The sequence below is a fragment of the Ostrea edulis genome, chromosome 5 (assembly GCF_947568905.1).
Source record: "Ostrea edulis chromosome 5, xbOstEdul1.1, whole genome shotgun sequence".
NCBI classification, from domain to species: Eukaryota; Metazoa; Mollusca; class Bivalvia; order Ostreida; family Ostreidae; genus Ostrea; species Ostrea edulis.
In genome coordinates this window covers 93,452,891-93,476,132 of record NC_079168.1, presented here as the reverse complement: position 1 = coordinate 93,476,132, position 23,242 = coordinate 93,452,891, and the positions used below count along the sequence as shown (strand labels likewise).

Here is a 23,242-nt window from a genome sequence, read left to right as displayed (position 1 = left end):
TTTTAAAAATTTTTGATTACCCTTTATAATATGGATAAAAATTTTTATTTACGGACCCCTATTTGCATGTAAAAAATAATGGATGGCTTTCATGAAGGTGTATGATGACAAGAGGAGTTAGACAGGGCTGTCCTGTATCTGCACTGCTATTTTCATTTGCAATGGAAATCCCGAGTATTAAGAAAAATAATACAACAAGCATAAAAGGCTTTAAACTAGGAAACATGGAAAAAGAAATTAAATGTATACAACATGCTGATGATAGCACCTTTCCATTAAAGGATTTGAGATCTCTTAAAGTGGCAACTGTTATTAAGAACTTTGGTTGTGTTTCAGGAAGCAAAATGAATATGACAAAAACTGAATGTAAATTATTAGGAAAGTATAAGAATCAAATGAAAAATGATTCCCACATTCATGATAGTAAGATAAATGTTGACACTATCAAAAGTTTTGATATATATCTCGGGCATAACAAGGCTGAGTGTAATGAAAAAAATTGGTTAAATAAGCTAAAGGAATTCGAGGAACTTTTAGACTCTTGGCGAAGAAGGAAGCTTACCACATTTGGAAAAACTCAGATTGTAAATTCTCTAGCAATCTCAAAACTCTTATTCACAGCTAGTGTTCTAAGTTATCTAGATCAGTATTTTATAAAGAATATCAATAAAATCATAATTTCTTTTTTGTGGGGAAAAGGGGAACGCATTATGCGCAAAAAATTGATCCGAACCATTGATGAGGGAGGAATAGGTGTTACTGATTTTGAAACTAAAAATATCCTAACATCTAACATCTAGCAATTTTTCAGAAAAGAAGGAAATAACAATCTCCTGTAGAAAATGACATTGCTAAACTCATTGGCAAAAAAGTAATTGTAGAATTCTGGATCCTACAAAATTCCTCAATAGCTGAGTGACCCAAATCCGCTACCTCTCCTGGCCGTGACAATCGCCAGCAGTACGACACATTTTTCTTCATAGGCTCAACAGGCATGCCTATGGTGGCTGATTTATGCCATTTTATAATTTCGAGGCGAAATACGGCAAAGCGATAATTAGCAACTTTTCGCCCCAAAATAACGAAAAGACGACAGAACGAAAAGACGACAAAATGTAGGCGAAAAGACGACAAATAAAAAACCGCAAATTAGCGACCTTTGTCGTCTTTTCGCTTGGCATTTTGTCGTCTTGAAGTCTTTTCGAGGCGAAAAGACGACAAAATGAAAAGACGACAAAAACGATAATTAGCGACTTTTCGCCTCGAAATAACGAAAAGTTGAAAAGACGACAAAACGAAAAGACAACAAATTACAGGCGAAAAGACGACAAACAAAACCCGCAAATTAGCGACCTAAATTGTCGTCTTTCGCTTGGCGTTTTGTCGTCTTGTCGTCTTTTCAAGGCGAAAAGACGAATAAACGACAAAATACAGATTTTCCCGTTATTTTGCTATCTGATTTTTTAGGAATTCAATATGAAATTTACTGGGTTTTTGATTATTATTAATTACATTTACAAAAAGGAAACATCTAGAATTAAAGTATAGTTCTTGTGTACTTGTATTCTATTGAAGAAATCTTCTTTTTTTTTTTGGAAATGTTACACCAGGCATGTTGAATTGGAGGTTGGGGTGGGAGGGGTCCTGGTCTCTCCCCTTTTTACAATTTACTTTTCCCGTTATTTTTACATGCAAATTTAATATTTTCTTTATGCAAGGTTCGATTCAGTCTGATTAAAACCACCCCCTCCTCCTTACACTCGTCAGGCGAGTGTAAGGAGGAGGGGGGTGGTTTTAATCGGACTGGGTTCGATTGATTTGCCCCCCCCCCCCTCTTTTCATTTCCAAAGTAGTAGTGAACAAAGGGTAGTTGATGTTTGAAGTGCTGAATAGAAGAATACATGCAATGCACTAACCAACCAATCCCCCTCCACGATGTACCATAAATCCATTTTTTTCTTACTTGTCAAGAATTTCATTGCAAGTGTGAAACGAACTCCGGCTTTTCCCTCCCCTTCCTCGTAGGAGGGGATTAGTTCATTGCACGTATTCTTCAATTAAAAATGCTAAATAAGTATCCTCTTGACCACTAATGATATAAAATCTGAGATTCCAAAAGTAGATTATCTTCCAGCAACAACTATTGAAATAATATCCCATTATATATATATACATGTGAACGTTAGTGTGTGCTTTAGAACATATCAAATAATAGGCCCACGGGTCTGATGGCTAGCCCGAACAGCAATGTTACATTATGTAAGTGAGATATTTCATGACTGATTATATGGAGACGTCACCACTGCCGGTGAAGGGCAGCAAAATTTAGGCCTATGCTCAGCGCTTACGGCCTTTGAGCAGGGGGGATCTTTATCGTACCACACCTGCTGTGACACGGGACCTCGGTTTTTGCGGTCTCATCCGAAGGACCGTCTCATCTAGTCGCCTCTTACGACAAGCAAGGGGTACTGAGGACCTATTCTAACCCGGATCCCCACGGGACTATCTTTCAAGTGAGAAATATGCCTACAGGTCACATGGCTAACCCGATTAATAGAATAAGTTTTGCACTAATGTTTTCTTTTAATATGACATCATGAACAAAAGATAGTTAATTTTATAGGATCAGAAATAGGCACACAGTCATTTTGACTAAGAACAAAAGAATTTAAAATACAATAGAGGATATTAATTAACGATAAAACAAGAATGGCATGGGTAAGCATAAAACAACCCGGAAACATAATCAATTTACTACAGTATCAAACGAAATCCTTTTTATGTAATTGTATTTATTCAAGAGGGGATATTCGTCTGCATTTTTAGACTTAGATAATCCTTTAGAAAATGATGGATCGAAATAAACTTACAGTAAGAGAACAGTAGACTATTAAAAACATCGGGTGGGATAAAAACATGTTATCGGCAATATGGTAAATGTTATCGGAAAATTCGGTTTTTCAGAATATATGTTATCGGAAATAAGGTTTCCATCGTATTTCAAAATACCTTATACAGCATTAACTAGACACTAAATTGGTGTTTTAGTGATAGAAAATTCGTGAAACTCATGCTGTTAAGTGACAGGAAGGTATAGAGATTTATAACCATGATTTGCGTTGCGTCATCCTCATCAGCTGGGTACTGAGTTGATAGATCTAATGGAAATTAAAAAGTTTTTCTGGTGACAATTTGATTGATTGTATATTGTTTAACGTCCCTCTCGAGAGTATTTCACTTATATGAAGACGTCACCAGGACTGCAACATTTCGGCCTATGCTCGACGCTTATGGCCTATGAGCAGGGAGGGATCTTTATCGTACCACGGAACCTCGGCTATACAATGAGAAAATGACATAAATTCGTAAACTTACCAGAGGCACCCAAGCGATAATACATGTATATGTTAAAGTAACCTACTAAGAACTAAACCTTGATGCACTGGCTACCAAAGAATAATCCACATGTAAATCAAATGTAACCATTAATTTCCACATAGAATATATCGTGGCTGACACTTATGGAGCGTCAAATTAACATAAACTCAAATAATTGAAGATATCTTCAATTATTTGAAGATATCATCAATTCAATTATTGCTCTCTTTAATTGAATTAATGCGCGCATTAAATCAATTATTGCTCTCATCAAATGAATTAATGCGCGCTTCGATTCAATTATTGCTCTTATCAATTGAATTAATACGCGCATCAATTGAATTAATGAGAGCAATAATTGATTTAATGCGCGCATTAATTCAATTATTGCTCTCTTCAATTCAATTGATGAGAGCATCAATTGAATTAATGAGAGCAATAATAGATTTGATGCACGCATTAATTCAATTTGATGATCTCTTTAATTCAATTGAAGATATCTTTAATTATTTACAATGCTTTTGTATAAGGAATTAATGCGCGCATCAATTCTTTTAAAGAGAGCAACAATTCAATTAAAGAGATCATTAATTCAATTGTGGATATGTTGAATTGAAGATATCTTTAATTATTTAGTTGCTCTCTCTAAGAGAATTATTGCTCTCTTCAAATGAATTAAAGATATCATTAATTCAATTGAAGAGAGCAATAATTGAATTAATGCGCGCATTAAATCCATTATTGCTCTCATCAAATGAATTAATGCGCGCATCAATTCAATTATTGCTCTCATCAATTGATTTAATGCGCGCATTATATCAATTATTGCTCTCTTTAATTGAATTGTAGCGCGCATCAATTCAATTGTTGATATCATTAATTAATTTGAAGAGATCATTAATTCAATTAAAGCGCGCATCAATTCAGCAGAAGAATTAATGCTATCATCAATTCATTTAATGCGCACAATAATTCAGAATTGAAGATATAATTAATTATTTGAAGAGATCTTTAATTAAATTGTTGCGCGCATCAAATGAATTGATGATATCTTCAAATAATTGAAGATATCTTCAATTATTTGAGTTTATGTTAATTTGGCGCTCCATAGACACTTGCACTAAAACACACTAACACAAAACTCATTCGAGATGTGTGGACAGGGATAAATATACGCTCCTTCCTCCATCGTCATCAAACCCTAACTTGATGATGCAGTCATTTTCTATCAGATGAGGACATGTTTTCCGACCATGCATAAAATGCAATTTGGTGCCAATGCAATTTAGTCTGATAATTATATGCAAAACAAAAAAAAAAAAAAAAAAAAAAAAAGAAGAAAAAAAAAAGAAAAAAAGATTATGTTCTGCACTCGGCACACTTATTCACAGACCATTTGTTATTATACTATGGGGCTGGTTCTTGCCCGATCGTTTGAATTTTGTCTCTTTCGACACATTTCTCATTTTCATTGCTATGCATTCTTTTAATTTCACACCATATAATGTACGTACATTAATTCAACTATTCACACTTACTTGAATAACACTGCAATTTAAACCTGATTATGTTTGTCACCATTAGCAGTATTATGTGTCTCTGTTATAAGATAAAATGATGCAGAACTCCACACATTTTTGTATTGTATTGTTTATTGGCTTTAAGCCTTACGGCTCATCAGCATAATACATATTCAATTACAAAGTATAAACAAAAAAGATGTATACAGTATGAAAAGTGGAGTGAATATTAGAGGATGGACATACATGAAGAGAGTTATAAGACAAGTTTACATAAAAAAGAAACCAACAAAAACCAGCATATACATTAGACGATAGTTTGGCTAGATCGTAAGAGTAAAGCACCTTTTAAAAATTTACCCAGATTACAGATTTGTTTTCTATTATGAATTGACATCAATTGTACCAGTTTAAACATAGAAGCATGCGACCAATAATATTTTTTTATATATGCAGATCTGAGGTTTTTGTACAAAGGACATATTAAAATAAAATGATATTCGTCCTCAACTTCGTTCAAATTACAGAATTCACACAATCGATCTTGTCTTGCTGTGCCATTATATCTACCTTGTTCAATTCTAAGCTGGTGAGCAGACAATCTAAATTTTGCTAAAAGATTAATAAGATTTTCCGGAATAGATTTTGTCAAGTAAAATTGAATGGTAACATTATCAATAAGGTGTCTATACAGAATACATTTGGGTGAATTAACAAAAAATTCATCTCGTGACTGCATGAAGTTGTCAGTTAAACGCTGTTTGAGACATTCTAGAAATAAAACTTCATTATTAACATAGTGGTTAAACCATACATCACCAAATCCTTTCGATAATAATAAATGCTTAACTTGGCAGCGCCAATTACAGTTCTTGTGATTGCAAATCAACATGTCATCATATATAGATTGAAGGATACAATTGTCGGTTTTGATAACTTTCAACCAATATTTGATAATTTTTATCATACGTAAATTATACATTGGCACACGACCAAGTTCCCCGTAAACCATATAATTTGGAGTGCACTTCTTTACATGTAAAATTCGCTTACAAAAGTCCACATGTACCTTTTCAACATCGTTACCTGGGTTAAAACCCCAAATTTCACTACCATAATTCAAAACACTTGAAACATAAGTATCAAATACATGAAGTTTTGTTACAATATTCAGTGACAGATTATCACAAATTCGAAGAATATGGTACATACATTTTCTACCCTGCTCGGCGATAATACACTGAGACTTTAAAAATTTACCATTAAAATTTAAAGTAAGACCAAGATAATTAAAACTGTCAACAACTTCTAGTTCGCTACCATTGTAAAACCATTTGCTGGCGGCATTTATTTTCCCTCCGTTACGAAAGACAAGAACTTTTGTTTTTTGAATGTTAACTTTTAGGTCCCATTCGTTACAATAAACTGATAAAGTATTTAACATGTTTTGTAATCCTGTGGCTGATTCAGAAAAAAGTACAGTATCATCAGCGTACATTAGCAAAAACAGTGATATATCTTTAAAGTCAATTCCATCACATAAGCTATTAATAAATGCATTCTCAAAATCATTCACATAGAGAGAGAACAAAAAGGGGGACAACCCCTCACCTTGCATTAATCCGTTTGTACATGAGAAGAAGTTCGATAATTCGGATTGAAATCTAACACAGGATTTTAAGTTACTATATAGTGATTTGATGATTGTAAGTAATTTACCAGTGATGCCACAGCGTGATAATTTAAAAAATAACTTGTTTCGGTTGACATTATCGAAAGCCTTTTCATAATCAACAAAACAGCAAAATAACTTATTTTTGCGTGATAACGTTCTACTAATGACACTTTGTAATGCAAATATAGCGTCTGAAGTGCCAAAACCTGGTTTGAAACCAAACTGAGCATCTGACACAGAATTATTCCCGTAACACCATTTTAACAACCTATCATTTAAAACAGAAGTAAATATTTTTGCCAAACAACTCACCAGAGTTATGCCTCTATAGCTATTAGTGTCGTTAGCATTTCCTTTCTTAAAAGATGGGAAAATAATTCCCTCAGACCAACATGTTGGAAATGTGCCACGATTAAAGATAATATTGAATAGATGTGACAACAATGGAGTAAAAATAACTCGAAATTTACAAAAGTATTCATTTAACAAGTTATCAATGCCCGGTGATTTAGCAGCTTTCGTTTTCTTTAATACATTACAAACTTCATCACATGATATTGGAACATTTTTGTATATGACAGTCATCTCTAATCTAACTATATACATAGAAAAGAAGCAAAGCCTGATGAAGAGGTCATACAACTTGTTTATAATGGCAAGAAAAAAGAAAAAAAAGGCAAATAAATTGCACTTTTTATTAGAAGAGAAGTCTTTTTCCACCTTATTTTATTTCATATACAACTCACTAAAATGGTCAATGCTGAATGATTCGTGTGATTTTTACTATGCTCTACATCAACATCAACCTCTATGACCGGAGTTTCCGATAACATTCAAAACAATCAACCGATTTCCGATTTCCGATATAAACGAATTAAAATCAAAACTATTGCTTGTAGATTGAAAAAAAACAAACTTGTTTCAACGGACACTGACCATATGTTATAATGTTGACAGTAAATAATGTTTGATAAATTGCAGAAAATGTCGGTCTGCATTTACATACAATAAAAATTGTGACCAAAATGCCCAACAAAATTGGTAAATTCTACACTAGTAAACTTCCTATTCTTCTACATCACCATTATAGCCTAGCATGTATTCTATAAGCTTTCTAGACGTTCTAGACTTGCAATAGTTACGGTTCATCGCAAACCGGTTGTCATGTCCTAAAAGAACGTCAATCACAATAATTTTGAGTAAATAAACTTACCAGTCAGAAATCACTTTCAACCGAATGTCCGATAACAACCGAATAGCCGATAACGCGTTTACCCGTGTGATACAGATATTTATGATCGGGTATGGTATTCAGTTCATACGAATCGTAGGGTGAAAGCGCGAAAGCAAAACGGAATTTCTTGAGCGTGGTTGTTTCATATAGGTGAGATAGTTTAATATGTGCAAATGTGAAGTTTAAAATGTAGTGTACCTATATTTTAAGTATATAATAACCACAGACACCTGAAGTGTGGATAGCTTGTAAAGTTCTTATGTACATACCCCCCCCCCCTTCTAGAAAGAAATTATTTTTATACAGAACCAATGATATATCCAAAATATGTTATATCCCCACCTATCACCCTCACAACCGTTCTGAATAGTCAGTTTCAACCTTCTGTAAGCTTTAGAGATGACCATTTGTGAGATACTAATATATGTAAAGGTGTGCAACAAATAATCATAATGTAAACAAACAGGGGGCTACCTGCTTCGAGACCGATTCACGGGGTATAAACCAACTTTATCGAAGGAATTTCTGCAAATATCTCGTCAGGCTAATGTAGTTTTACTTATGTCTTTCATGTAAATCCCATGCCATCCGTTTTATGTCGTATTCTGTCATTTATTTCATCGTAACCGAGCTTTTACGTCCATTGACAGCCTTAAAGGAGGTTGTGACATCACTTTGCGTCTCGCATTATCTGATTGGCTCTTTAATCTTCCGACCACCTCAGTCTTTTTCTTAGCAATGAATGAAAATATACAAAAGAGCTATTTTAAATTTGTCAAAGGTGCATGGTTTTGAAAATGACTAATAGAAATGATAATATTAAAATATCAACTCAGATTTATATTTCATGGTAAAAAGCTAGTTTTGATACATGACTTTATTGAATTAATTATTTGGAGATGATAATCAATCGAAACTAATTAAGTTGAAATGCTTATCCCATACATGCCAACTTTTGAAAATCCCCATGGGGGATTTTGCATGCGACGACCTTTTTTCAACGCTCAAAATTCACGACATTTTACCATGAAAATAAATATTTGTCTTTTCAAATAAAACATCAATCTAATCATTATACATGTATCATACATCAAGTGTGTTTGACCATTAACTTTAACAAAACTATATAATAAAAAAACTTTGAAAGATATAAATAAGTATTTTATTAAAATCATCTATTCAGCAAAAAATCCTCTCCAACAAGTCACATACATATTATCAAATAATACTCAAAGTTGCATCCTTTTACACCATATACACATTGGCTGGTCTATATATCAAAATTTTAATTAAAGCACATGCATTTAGGTACGACTACAGAGGCGATCTTGCCTGTCTGTAAACAATTTCATGGGCTTGCAGAGTCTGGTGGAACAATCTGCATTGCAACCAGAAAAGGAGTGATCTGCCCTGCTATGAAGTTTGCGAACAAAACCATTGCATCCATGACATCTGAAATAAGTACCAGGAAAAAAACACATCAAAATATACGTTTTTACTTGTAAAATAAGGCTACTTGCTAATATAAAATTCAATACAGACTTGTGCAAATTACGCATCACAAAGTCTAATGAATACCACATTATATAGACTATGTAATACATCGCTATAGACAGATAGATTCGGATAGCCTATATTATTATAGTTGGAAAAACATATATTTTACGTACCTTTAATATTGCATATTTTGGATGCTGTCAGCGAGAGGCAAAAATCGGGAATGTCCGATTGTTTGGTGGTGACACTATTATCATTGCCATTCACGTTTGTGTAAAGGATATGTCAATTTGAAATCCGTCTTCCCGATTAATTACTATCAAAACATGCTTCGCACTGTCCAATAAGCACCCCGACACAGGCGGACCAGGTAAATTACATCACCCCGATACCATGCGACACAGGTAAACAGCAATGGCTGACTATTGTCCCGATTTCTGATTGGCCAGTTCAGAAATGACGCGGGATTTCAAATTCCGGTTGGAAATGGGGGTTTGTTGTCGTAAAATGGGAGATATTTTTAGAAAATCAGGATTTCGGGGTATTTTTGCAATCCCGATCGGGATATCGGGATTTGCGCTTCAAATCGGGAGAATCCCGCACAAATCGGGAAAGTTGGCATGTATGTTATCCGAAGTATATTTTAGAAAGATGATGCAAGTGCCAGCCAATTTCATATTCATATCCACCCTAAGACATCCTTTCTGTCGATACCAGAAAAACAACATTGTACATGGTATTTCCTCTCCTCTCTTCGCCCGCAAACAAGACAACAAATTCATGTGTTTTTCACAAACGTGAAAATAGTCCCGAGTGCACCTTAGGAAGTAGTTTTATCTACCAACATCTAATGTAAATGATTGATTAAAGGGACTGGGTCACGATTTTTGAAAAAAATATTTTTCATTTTTAATGTCAAACATTAAAAATATAACTGATTAAATGTTGATATCCAAAATTTTGAACTTCTTAACGCAAGAATAAAAGCAATATTTTAGCCTTAAATCTGTGTTATGTAAACAAAGACTCTAGTCTTTTCATGTATACAAACAAACCAGTGAAATGTTAATTTTGTAATATAAAGCATCCTAATTTTGCAAAGTTCCAAAAAGGACCTACAGCCCTGACAGCAATTGAAGAAGTTCATTTTGATTGTACAAATACAATGGAGTAAAGCAGCAATTACCACATCGTCAGTTACCCACAAGTGCTTTTAATCAATTTTTTCCATTGTGTGTGGACTCAAAACCGTGGTTTGTAATGATGCAATTACCAGTATGCTGTGTGATACGGAACGCGGCAATTTTGTTGTTTCAACAAGTTGTTCTTTGAATATTCACGTGATTAATGTTTTACAGACATCTCACATAGAGTCAAGGACATTGTTTTGTCATGTGAAGGTGTTCAAAATCCCCAAACATTGGTCAGACAAAGTACTGATACCAGTCACACATATGATGTCAGATGCCTACTTTTTCAGGAATGATTAAAAACCAGCACCCTGGATATTGATGATATGATATCAGCCTGTGAAACACAGGAGTTTGTACCATTCGGGAGAAAGTACATAGAAAATCATCCAGGGACATTTCAGCTGCAAGTACAGAACCATGTACATACTGAGCAAGGAGTGCCCCTGGTCAAGTCATTCAGAGACATTTCCATCTCAGATTCAAAAAAGGTTCGTGTTTTTGGTATGAAGCATCTATGGGACAAGGGGGACATAAGTTGTAAATTTCAGGACTCCACCCCTGGGGCCTTAGGGGTGGGGCAAAAACTGCTGAAAATTGACCAGTTTTCAAAAATCTTCTCTAGAACCGCCCATGTTTAAGAAAAACTAAATGCATAATGATGTAGAACAGGAAGGCTTCTACCAAAATTGTAAATTACATGATCCCCGGGGTAGGAGTTCTGACCGCAGGGTGGGGCCAAACTTAGTATATAGTGTTTATGTGTAAGTTTGCTAAATAGCAGAAAAGGATGTACAAAGAATGGTGAATTTCACAACCCAGGGTTTTGACTCTAAGATGGGTCCAAATTAGTCATATCTTTTAATGTTAATACATCTATTATATTATGTAAAGCTTCTCATCAGTGGATGCACTTTTGAGGGCATTGGAAGTTTTAAGAACGATGTACATCTTGTTCTATACTGTTGCTGAACATTAGAATTTAGCTTATATATTCAGAACAGGAAATTTTTTTCTAGATTTCATAGCCCTTGGGAGTAGTGATGCTTTTTCACTTGTACTCAGGTGACCGATAAGACCTGTGGGCCTCTTTCTACATGAAAAAAGAAATGGCCTACAAATTGGCAATATGTTAAAAAACTACAAACCCAATCCTCGGATCCCTCCTCTAGATCTACCAAAGGGATGGAGAGTATATTTAAAGGCAAACACTTCCGTGCGGGTACTACCGTCTTATGACAGCATCTAGTTTTATTTGCATCAATTTCATAAAAAATATGACAGTTTTAATCATTTACAGCAAGATAACGAAATGTATCGATCATTTAAAAGAGCTGATTTTAGATTGGGCCCCAGTGTACACTCACAAGGCCTTATGAATTTTAAAACGGCCCACCATTTTATCATGACTGGGGCCAAATGGCCCCAACTGTTGTTTATCCTTCCCAGGCCCAGATGAACAAGTTGGATTAGGTGAGTGTTGTTCATGGGCATCTAGTTTGTCGTTATGATACTCAGATGTTATAGCTCATGGACCTTTCATCTATTTCAGCCAAAAGAACAGTGGTCATTCAGACGACAACATAAGCTTTGTTCAAATGAAGATGAAACTTGTGATGAAGAGCTCTATATAAGTGGAAACACAGTCATTTGGAGCCATGGGGGCCATAATGGGATGCAGCATGCCCTCAAAACCTTCACGATGGACACTCCAGTTCTACAGGTAGGAAACTAGAATCAGTCTGGGTTTTAAAGTGGCTCATTACACAAAAATATTATTCAATGTTTGGTTAAAACACCTCTTATGAAGTATGATTTAACCATTAAAGCATTTTACAAGCTCTCAATTATTTTATGATTTTTTTTGGAGTTTTTAGCTCACCTGAGCCAAAGGCTCAAAGTGAGCTTTTCTGATCAAAATTTGTCTGTTGTCTGTTGGCGTCGTCGTAAACTTTTCACATTTTCGACTTCTTCTCAAGAACCGCTGGGCCAATTTCAACCAAACTTGCCTCAAAGCATCCTTGGGTGAAAGGCTTTCAAGTTTGTTCAAATGAAGGGCCATGTCCCTTTCAAAGGGGAGATAATCACAAAAATGCAAAAATTGGGTGGGGTCATTTAAAAATCTTCTTCTCAAGAACCACTGCGCCAGAAAAGCTGAAATTTACATGAAAGCTTCCTGACATAGTGCAGATTCAAGTTTATTCAAATCATGCCCCCCGGGGGTTGGATGGGGCCACAATAGGGAATCAAAATTTTACATACTAATATATAGGGAAAATCTTTAAAAATCTTCTTCTCAAGAACCACTGAGTCAGAAAAGCTGAAATTTACATGAAAGCTTCCTGACATAATGCAGATTCAAGTTTGTTCAAATCATGGCCCTTAGGGGAGGATGGGGTCACGGGGGGGTTGGGGTTGGGGGTTCAAAGTTTTGCATGCAAATATATAGGGAAAATCTTTGAATATGAGCCAAGTGACTCAGTTGAGTGATGTGGCCCTTGGGCCTCTTGTTACTATTATTAAACAGTGAATTTAAGAATGCTTTAATGAAGAAAAGAATTAGAATTATATATTAAGGTGGCTCACTACACCAGGGTTTGACACTAAGGCACGTCCGACCGACCGAGTCTACTAAATGATGGGTCCGGTCGGGTAAAATGTCGATTTACTAGTCCGACTGGTCGTGTTCTTTTACGACATCTACTCGATGTTAATGTGTGTAAAGTTATGTTTTAGATGAATTTATTTTCATTCTAAAAAAATAAAACAGTTTATTTGAATCAAATATAAGAAAGTGTTTATCAAATTAATAAATTACGTCGTAAACAGCCATTTTTCGGTGTTGACATATGTGCGGGAATGTCTCTATATTCAAATACGACTTCTCGTCCTCAAGGAAAGATATCCCAAGAGAAAAAAGTAAAAGGTTGGGAAGAAACAAAGCAGGGCTTATGGAATAGAGATTAGAAAAAACGGTTGAGGTCATTTTATTCTAAATGGACTAGAGAACTTCCGTGCCGGGTTAAATTTAAAGAAACAGAAAATGTGTTTGAAAATGAAAGCATTAAATTGAATGACGAGACTAAAGCTCTTTTTTTGAGACAATTAAGTACGTTTCAGTTCATGCAAACTTAATGTTTATCATTTAAATTAAGTACATTTAAATATGGAGAAACTATCAGTTTCTGGAAAGTTGGTCAGGGCTAGTGGATGTAAGGTCAGGTCTAGCAAAAATCATTTGAAGTTGCCCGACTGATCTAGTGCTCAAAAAACTAAATGTCAAACCCTGTACACCCAGAAATAGTTTCTCAAATCAGTACGAATTGATTTAATTATAAAAGATATGATGATATTCAATAAGTATATATGCCAAAAAGGCAAAAAATATACAAATCTGGATAAAAACATGATTTTCAAAAAAATTATTTCAACACATATGAACAAAAGACTCGGTGGGATTTAAACTCAAGATTTGTGGCTCACCAGCCCAATGCTTTAACCACTGAGCTACGATGATAGACAAACAAATCGATCGATACAAATAATTTCACAAAACATTTAAATCGCCATCTTTTGACGTGGTGTCATACAGAGTATTTATAAGCTTTAGTGTAGTGAGCTATCTTAATTAGGATATATGTGGAGTAATTTAAAGTTCTAACTACTATTGCAAACTAGTGGTTCATCTTGTATATAATATTACATAAAGATTATGTAATTTTTTTCAGGCTCTTTGGTTTGAATTCATTTTACCTAACACAGAGATAGTGCCAGACCCACCTAATTCATTGGATATTGAGGGTAAGATGCAGTGCTCCCACTGGACCAGAATTCCCTTTCGCCACTTTTTCGGGGAGTGGCGCGGCACAAATAATCACATGCTTTACAATTATTTCCATCATATTATATATTATTTTATTCATTACACTTATTTTAGCATTTTGAATCAGTTACATTACTTAATCATATCCAGCTACCATACTTAAACACTTCTTTCTGAAATAATAAGAAGTTGATTTGTTTGATAAATTCTATTATGGAAATATAAACTTCATGATGCTACACCCCTCAGTGAAAACATTGTGTACATTGGCCGAAATGCAGATGTCACAAAACGTCAAGCCCAATTTAGAGTCGTATCTCAACCATTCCCTATTAAATTTCCGTTTTTGTATGGAAGATTTTGCAATTTGGAGAGAATCAGATGTTTGAGCAGGTGGGGTTGACTGTAAAGCCAAACATAGATATTTTTTAATTTTAGACTGACTAGGGTCAGAAGCTACAAGTTTAGTGTCAAAATAGAATGGGGTGCATAGTCTTATGAGATTAGCATTTTTATACTTTTGCGCACCGAACTTCAAAGAAAATTATTTATTAAAATTGCTATGTCCATATCAATGGTGACCGACCGCATTGTTTATGAAATATTCGAACTAAAATCAAACACATCAAAATCAAAATCTTGTAATCAACAAGTTTGACCGCAAAAACAAACAATTGATGTATTCATATATACATTATACACAATAATACGGCCAATTTAATTACCGGTCGGTTCTCTGGTTAAGAATTGACATTAATGTGGAGATGATAACACGATAATGAATGACTTTAAATGTTAAACAATTGACCACAGCATGGTAAACAGCTGTTTGATGTACTTTATTACATAATCACCGACTTTTTTGCAGCCATAAATTACCTGAGGCTGTGACCAGCTCTGTGTGCACTGGAGCGACGCGAGATTTCCGGTCGCACGTGTTGACTGAATAAACAGATTTTGACTGCATAAACAAACAGGCGATAATGTGTCACTGACAAAGGATTAGAAATACAATTTATTGCAAAAAAATGATGTCCATCAGTTTGGATCTTACAGTCAGATGATATCTTAAAATCAGTTGATCTCCAAAATGGGATGTATTTAAGAATTAAAATACAGGGGATGTTTACTCCTCCTAGGCACCTGATCCCACCTCTGGTATGTCCAGGGGTCCATGTTTGTCTGATAACACCTCTGGTGTGTCCAGGGGTCCGTGTTTGTCTGATCCCACCTCTGGTGTGTCCAGGGGTCCGTGTTTGCCCAACTCTCTGTTTTGTATTGCTTATAGGAGTTATGAGATTGATCACTGTTCGTTATCTTCACCTTTATAGGAGTTATGAGATTGATCTCTGTTCGTTATCTTCACCTTTATAGGAGTTATGAGATTGATCGCTGTTCGTTATCTTCATCTTTATAGGAGTTATGAGATTGATCACTGTTCGTTATCTTCACCTTTATAGGAGTTATGAGATTGATCACTGTTCGTTATCTTCACCTTTAGAGGAGTTATGAGATTGATCACTGTTCGTTATCTTCACCTTTATAGGAGTTATGAGATTGATCACTGTTCGTTATCTTCACCTTCATAGGAGTTATGAGATTGATCACTGTTCGTTATCTTCACCTTTATAGGAGTTATGAGATTGATCACTGTTTGTTATCTTCACCTTTATAGGAGTTATGAGATTGATAACTGTTCGTTATCTTCACCTTTCATGAGGGTATGAACAGCGACACTTTGCACCAGGATACTTCTGTGAAGTTCATGAATAGCATTTGTGCTTCATGGCATAGACCGCTGTCACTTGACAGAAGTATGAGAAGAAGTATGCTGGCATGAAGCATTGCTGTTCATGCCCTCATGCATTTTCAAATACAAAATTTATTTCTTATATTTATGTTCCCCAAATGACAGTGTTCGAAATTAACCATAGACCGATAGACTGAGTCTATGTCAAGTGACAGCGGTCTATGCCAATTGTAATTGGGATAGACCATATTGTCTATGCCGATTTTCTTGGTTTAAATCAATAGAGTTATCCCAAAAGTCAACGTCTGATAAACGTTATGAGGAAATGAGAACATTGTTATGGAAATGGAAAGAAAATATGCTTTCTACATCCATTAGAAGTAAATAACAATGTTTTAGATTTGTGTTAATTTTTTTTTTTCAATGTTGTGGTCTATGCTAATTCGATGAGGTCTATGTCATCTTGTTTTCGTCTAATAAACGTTATGAGGAAATGAGAACATTGTTATGAAAATGGAAAGAAAATATGTTTTCTAAGTCCATTAGAAGTAAATAATGTTTTAAATTTGTGTTAATTTTTTTTTTTCAATGTTGCAGTCTATGCAAATTCGATGACGTTTATGTCATCTTGTTTTGGCATAGACCCGTGGTCTATACTAAGTTTTAAACCAATTTCGAACACAGAATGAAGTTAAGGAACATATTCTTTTTACTTTGTTTCTTCATACCTTGTTCCCCAAACATAGTCTGGGAACATCTTGGAATTACTCTGTTTCTTTAATTATTGAGGTGTTCCGTTTTTGGTATTTTAAAAAAAAATTCTCTATTATTATTATTAAGGTCTTCTGTTTTTAACAGAAGACCTTATAGAGATTCGTCCCGTCGGGAGATCCGGGTTAGAATAGCTCCTCAGTACCCCATGCTTTTTGTAAGAGTCGACTAAAATGAGGCGGTCCTTCGGATGAGACCGCAAAAACCGAGGTCCTGTGTCACAGTAGGTGTGGCATGATAAAGATCCCTCTCTGCTCAAAGGCCGCAAGCGCCAAGCATAGGCTTAAATTTTGCCGCCCTTTACCGGCAATGGTGACGTCTCCATTTGAGTGAAATATTCTCTAGAGGGACGTTAAACAATATTCAATCAATCAACTGATAGAGATTCTACTGTTTATAATTTTATTATTTAGGTCTTCCGTTTGCAACGATTGTACTGTTTATTATTCTTCTTATATTTCCCCTTTTTACCTCACCTGAGCTGAAAACTTAAGTGAACTTTCTGATCGCCTGTTGTCTATCGTCTGTCCGTCTCTTTGTCCGTCTTTGCGTAGGACCTTTACCTAAGACTAGGTAGGAAACCAATACTTACTTACTATTATTGGCATTTTTATAAAGCTTAAAACTTCAAAATTGGTTCACAGAATTCATTTTCTGAAAAGCTTCTTGGGAGTCAAAATATCCATCTTTGGCTGGGGAACGACCCCACTTCCGCTTTTTCTATCTCACTGTAGAATCATGTCTGTATATAGGGAAAATCTTTAAAACCTTCTTAAGAACTACTGGGCCAGAAAAGTTTACATTTACATGAAAGCTTCCTGACACAGAGCTCACACTGGACTAAAATTTTGTGTCGCAACCTGGCGCGCGTGCATTGACTCATACCGTTTACTGTAGATCTATATTTCATGTATATTAATCAAGAGGGCATATACAACATATCATATATATGTCTCTGATTATTCTTACAACATAGCTTTTATCATAAATCACTATTATTATGATATTGTGAAAATTGTATTTCAGCAGATTGCTTTTCAGTCAGTCTAGATGATATTGTAGCACTATCATGGTTTTATTTTTAAATATTGTTTTTGGCTAAGTTGACCCAATTCTATTTCATACCAGAAAAAGTTAGGAGTATTTCATAGCCTATGACTGACTACATTAAATAAAGACAAGAAATGAGTTTCTACATGTTTATTAATCATGTTAGTAGTGTAAATGACATATAATACTCATCATTAACATTAAATTTGCACTCAAAGTTACTGAACATAAATTACTGTAATACATAACACATCATCATAGTTTCACAACATCACATTTTTCAAAGAATTCACTGAAGAATCCTGTTTTCATCTTGAAATCCAGAATGACAAGGTGGTTATTCAGTGAATATCATCATGTAGTGAAGAAGGGAACTCGGGAAGTCTGAAATAAATTTTAAATGGCGTAAGATGATGTGAAGTCAAAAGATGACAGCATAGCAATTTCAGAAGAACCTACAATTTTGCATTTCCTCATGGCCATTTTCCAAATAGATCAAACCAAAGACCTAGAGAATGATGCAATTTCCCAACATTCCTTCATTTATAAACTATACTACCGTCAAATGGAATAGAAAATGTACAATGTAGCTGAACATTCAATAGTTTAACTTTCTAGATGAAATTGTTTTTGTACTGTGATGAACTGACAAATAAATTTTATATGTTTTTATTGACACCGAAATATCTTCCATTAACTAGCTTATGTGCACAGTCACACACTTTTTATTTCACCCAGTCCAAAACAGGTAGCTCCCCAGTAATGACTCAGGGTTATCTCTCCCCAGTATACAGAATACTTTATTTCTAATTCATTACAATATGTAGGAGATTCACATGTGCAAAGTTCATTTCATTCACACCTACCTGCACACTGAGGATCAACCCTTTGTCTTGTGTAAACTGCTAAATAAACAAGACACCCCTAAGTCTATTGTTCCCACACAAGAGGGTATCCACATTCTGCACAGGTAAAACAGCCCTGAGACTGTTTGGAGTGTTTGGATGCCAACAGTTGAAATTCAAGATGGCGCCGCGATTTCTAAAATACGAAATGTCTGTGTCACATTTCCGGAATTTCTGTCAAATTGCCTGAAAAATCGCAAAATGCGACAAATGCGATGGGCAGCGCGAGCCCTGACTGACATAGTCCAGATTCAAGTTGTAAAATTCAGGGCCCCTGGGAGTAGGTTGGGGTCGCAATAGGCCACAATAGAAATCGAAGTTTAACATGCAAAAAATATCTACGAGATCAGTCGTTGGTATCCAATGATAATTTGTTGAAAGCCATGACATTGTAATGGAAGGGCATTAGAAGTTCATAATTTGCACATCAGTTTCTTGCATATATATCATGACCCTGAACTAAGAGTATTTATCCAAAGTCTATGTCTTCTTTCCCTCCCCCCTTCACCTCCCCCCTCCCCCCCTCCCCCTTCGCCTCCCCCTTTCCCCCTCATCTATTATAAAGAGAGAAAAAAATTATGTATTTGTTAGATTCCATTTGCCCCATGATTTTCTAGTGGTCCATGGTGTCATCCTAGTGTTGTTTTATTGTAGGAAACCTTCAGTCTGGAATCTGTGTGGTTGAAATGGGCTGTGTGAGTTGTTTCTGTAAAACTGGAGAGGAGTATTCCATGGCATTGCCGTTTCAGGTATGAAATTCTGGTTGGAATTGAAATATACAACACAATTGAAAATCATTTTGGAAACGTGTTGAAATGATTATAGACAATGATATCTAATTTTTACCTGTTTGTAAAACCATAGGGAACTATATCTTTCTTCTATCTGTCAGTCTGTTCCATAGGTTTTCCAGACTTTTTAGCTCACCTGAGCTGAAAGTTCAAGTGGGCTTTTCTGATCACCTGTTGTGCGTCTGTTTGTCTGCCCGTCTGTAAACTTTTTACGTTTTCAACTTCTTCTTCAGGACCACAGACAAAAAATATCCTTGCACATTAAATAACTTCTATGAGAAGCACAATCAAAACATTGTCTCAAAAATTGGAGACCCATCTCTCTTTTGAATGTTGTCTATAAATTAACGTCTGGGTGTATTGCAGAAAGAATAAAAAAATTCCTAGATAAATTAATACATACAAATGAAACTGGATTTATTAAACGAAGATATATCGGTGAGAATATAAGATTAATTTATGACATTATGCACAATTGATACCGCATTCGGAAGTGTTCTATGTTACCTGTCTTGTCTGCCGATACTGGAAAAACAATACCCTATTTTCATTTTCGAAAAAAAATTACCCGCAAACAAGACTACCCTCAAATAGCTTAGACAAGTCATACCACAAATATTTCCCCAACTTGGATTCAGAAACTGATAGACAAATATCAGGTCAATACGGGATATCGGAACAGTAAAAATTTGGAACTCTCCAGAAAAAGAAGTTACAAAAATGATTCGTAACTTGGGCAACTCTTGTATATACAAATTAGTGTTGCTAACGAATCATTTCTCATAATAAAATATCTGCTTATTTGAAGATTAATTTTTCAGAATATCGCTAGCAAATACCCTTGTACAAAAAACAAATTATTAATTTAAATTTCTGATGTTTGGTAACAGAGACAAACAAGAAATCCACAATACCGTTTATTTCCTCTACCGTATGTACATGTAGATAATTACTTGGCCATATTTCCACGAGTCATTATAACAACCAACTGCTATGAAATGATAAAACATTTTGATGTATAAAAAATAATCACAATTTATACATCAATCTTCAGACACGTACAGTTGTGAAAATGCAAGGTTGACCCGATCAATTGTGACCCTGAACTCCCCCACCCCACCCCCACCTCCTTTTCTTGTAGGACATAACTACTTTTCTTGCTAAATGTAACTAAAGAATTTTCACAGAGATATGATGGCAACTTTTTTCTCCATTTGCTCCCCACCCCACAACTTTGAAAAATGACACAGAGTGCCTCGACTCATTATATCTAATAGTAATGTGTACTTGTTTCATGAAAAGTTGCCCAAGTGAACGCAGAAAACGTGATCTCGTCAGACAGACTAAACATGAAAACTTCACTGGAATCAGAGACAAAATGATTGTTGCGATATCCCGTATTACATGGGATTATTTGTATATAGCATCAAATAATCTATTATTCAAGAATATGTTAATAATGGGGTTATAAATTCAGGGCCGTAAATTACATGGAGGCGGAGGAGGCAGCTGCCTCCTCCAACTTTTGAGCCAAAAAAAATTAAAATTTAAAGTTCATTAGAATTTATGTTGTTTCCAATAACTAAGAACATGATACCTCCCTTAAAAAGCATTCCAAATCTTTCTTTTAGAATGAGTTAGTCAAGTAACATCTTAGAAGGCCCTAGAATCAAGGATTTTGCACGAAACGTGTTCAGTGTGCACAAAATGTGCTCAGCGTCTGGGGGCCTGGGCGGCCCCCAGACCCCCGCCTAATTTCCTGCCTCCTCCAAATTGAAGGTTAATTTACGGCCCTGAAATTATAAAAATCATTGATTATAAAGATTTTTTCACTGCTCTTGAAGCATCATTTATTCAACGTATTCTACATTCAAATGCAAAATTGACAAAACTACTGGGGGCAGAATTAATAACTTGTGTAGAAAGTCTATGGGTATTTGGAATAGATTATATTAATAATTTAAGAGTAAAATGAGTAACAGCTTTTGGATAGATGTGTTTCAGAGCTGGTTAAAGATAAATTCTGCAAAAGATAAAACCAACCCAGATTTTTATTGTTAACATATATCTTGTTATAATTTAAATATTACTACAGTGGAACCCCGTTATTACGTTTTCCATTTTGTCACGATAAAATAACGTAATACCGGGGGCAACGTAATAAACGTTCCCAGTTGAATCCGTTAAAAATATCATTTGGAAATTGTATATCGTCCGTTGGTACTCCGTGAAGGGGTGTGTGAATATATCTTTACTGTTTCTTTGTTTAAAAGACTATGATACCTTGTTTTATTTACATCTTGTCTTTAATGTCCGTAATTCTTCATGTTCTTATCCCTTTTCTTTATTTCTGGTGTAGGATACATAAGGATGTTTTGATAAACGTTGCTTTTTCTGCATTCGTTTGGACCGCCATTTTGTTCAACTTGAACACAATGCATTCATGTAAATTTCTCACAATAACTCATTCTGGTTCATATTCAACATTCGTATAAAAAAAAATAACAAAACATCGTTTTTATTAAGTTCTCTTATAACACAATACACAACACAATAAAAAAAAAATCAATATATGCACCCAGGGGTGCATGAGCCGAGTTGCATGGGATACATTGTAAAGTCAGGAATGATGTGGCATATTTATAATTGTGAAGAACTAATTTCAGTTTTAAACTTTTCGAGTTACTGTCCAGAAACCATATTTGTCTGAAGCTTTCAATCTATTTTCGAGTTACTGTGACCTTAACCTTTGACCTTTTTTCTCCAAAATCAAAAGAGGCATTACTTTGCTTGTATCCAACAATATATCCAAGTTTCATTTGATTCAAATGAAATTTTTTTTCAAGTTATCCTCCAGAAACCAAAATTTTTTGGAATTTTAAATCTATTTTCGGTCACTGTGACATTGACCTTTGACCTATTTTCTCCAAAATCAATAGGGGTCTTCCTTACCTGGTACATAACAATATCTTTAAGTATCATTTGATTCGGATTTAAACTTTTCGAGTTATCATCCGGAAACCAAATTTTTCTGAAATTTTCATTCTATATTCGGTCACTGTGACCTTGACCTTTGACCTTTTTTCTCCAAAATCAATAGGGGTCTTCCTTACCTAGTACCCAACAATATATCAAAGTTTCATTTGATTCGGATTTAAACTTTCTGAGTTATCATCCGGAAACCACATTTTTCTGAAATTTTCATTCTATATTCGGTCACTGTGACCTTGACCTTTGACCTTTTTTCACCAAAATCAATTGGGGTCTTCCTTACCTGGTACCCAACAATATATCAAAGTTTAATTTGATTCGGATTTAAACTTTCTGAGTTATTATCCGGAAACCAAATTTTTCTGAAATTTTCATTCTATTTTCGGTCACTGTGACCTTGACCTTTGACCATTTTTCTCCAAAATCAAGAGGGATCTTCCTTACCTGGTACGCAACAATATATCAAAGTTTCATTTGATAAATTGTAAACTTTTCAAGTTATCATCCGGAAACCAATTGTTGACGCCCACCCGCCAACCTGCCCGCCCGCATCACCAAACCAATAGCCGACTTCAACTTCGTTGCAACTCAGCTAAAAATCCCACCCAAAAAACAAGAAAACTATAGACACAAAATGCACACGATACCCAATACTTACACACTTTTC

At 35.0% G+C, this 23,242-nt stretch overlaps 1 protein-coding gene across 1 annotated transcript in view; it reads left to right on the top strand.

The window, feature by feature from the left end:
- The first annotated feature begins 7,866 nt into the window (after nucleotides 1–7,866).
- LOC125650895 (anaphase-promoting complex subunit 1-like) overlaps nucleotides 7,867–23,242 on the top strand; it is a 201,758-nt gene continuing 186,382 nt past the window's right edge. Inside the window, exons 1-5 of the mRNA XM_056166223.1 lie at nucleotides 7,867–7,957; nucleotides 10,785–10,985; nucleotides 12,047–12,217; nucleotides 14,223–14,295; nucleotides 19,448–19,542. Coding sequence (XP_056022198.1) covers nucleotides 10,821–10,985; nucleotides 12,047–12,217; nucleotides 14,223–14,295; nucleotides 19,448–19,542 — 504 coding nt within the window. The 5' untranslated portion in view covers nucleotides 7,867–7,957; nucleotides 10,785–10,820. The remainder of the gene's footprint in view (nucleotides 7,958–10,784; nucleotides 10,986–12,046; nucleotides 12,218–14,222; nucleotides 14,296–19,447; nucleotides 19,543–23,242) is intronic.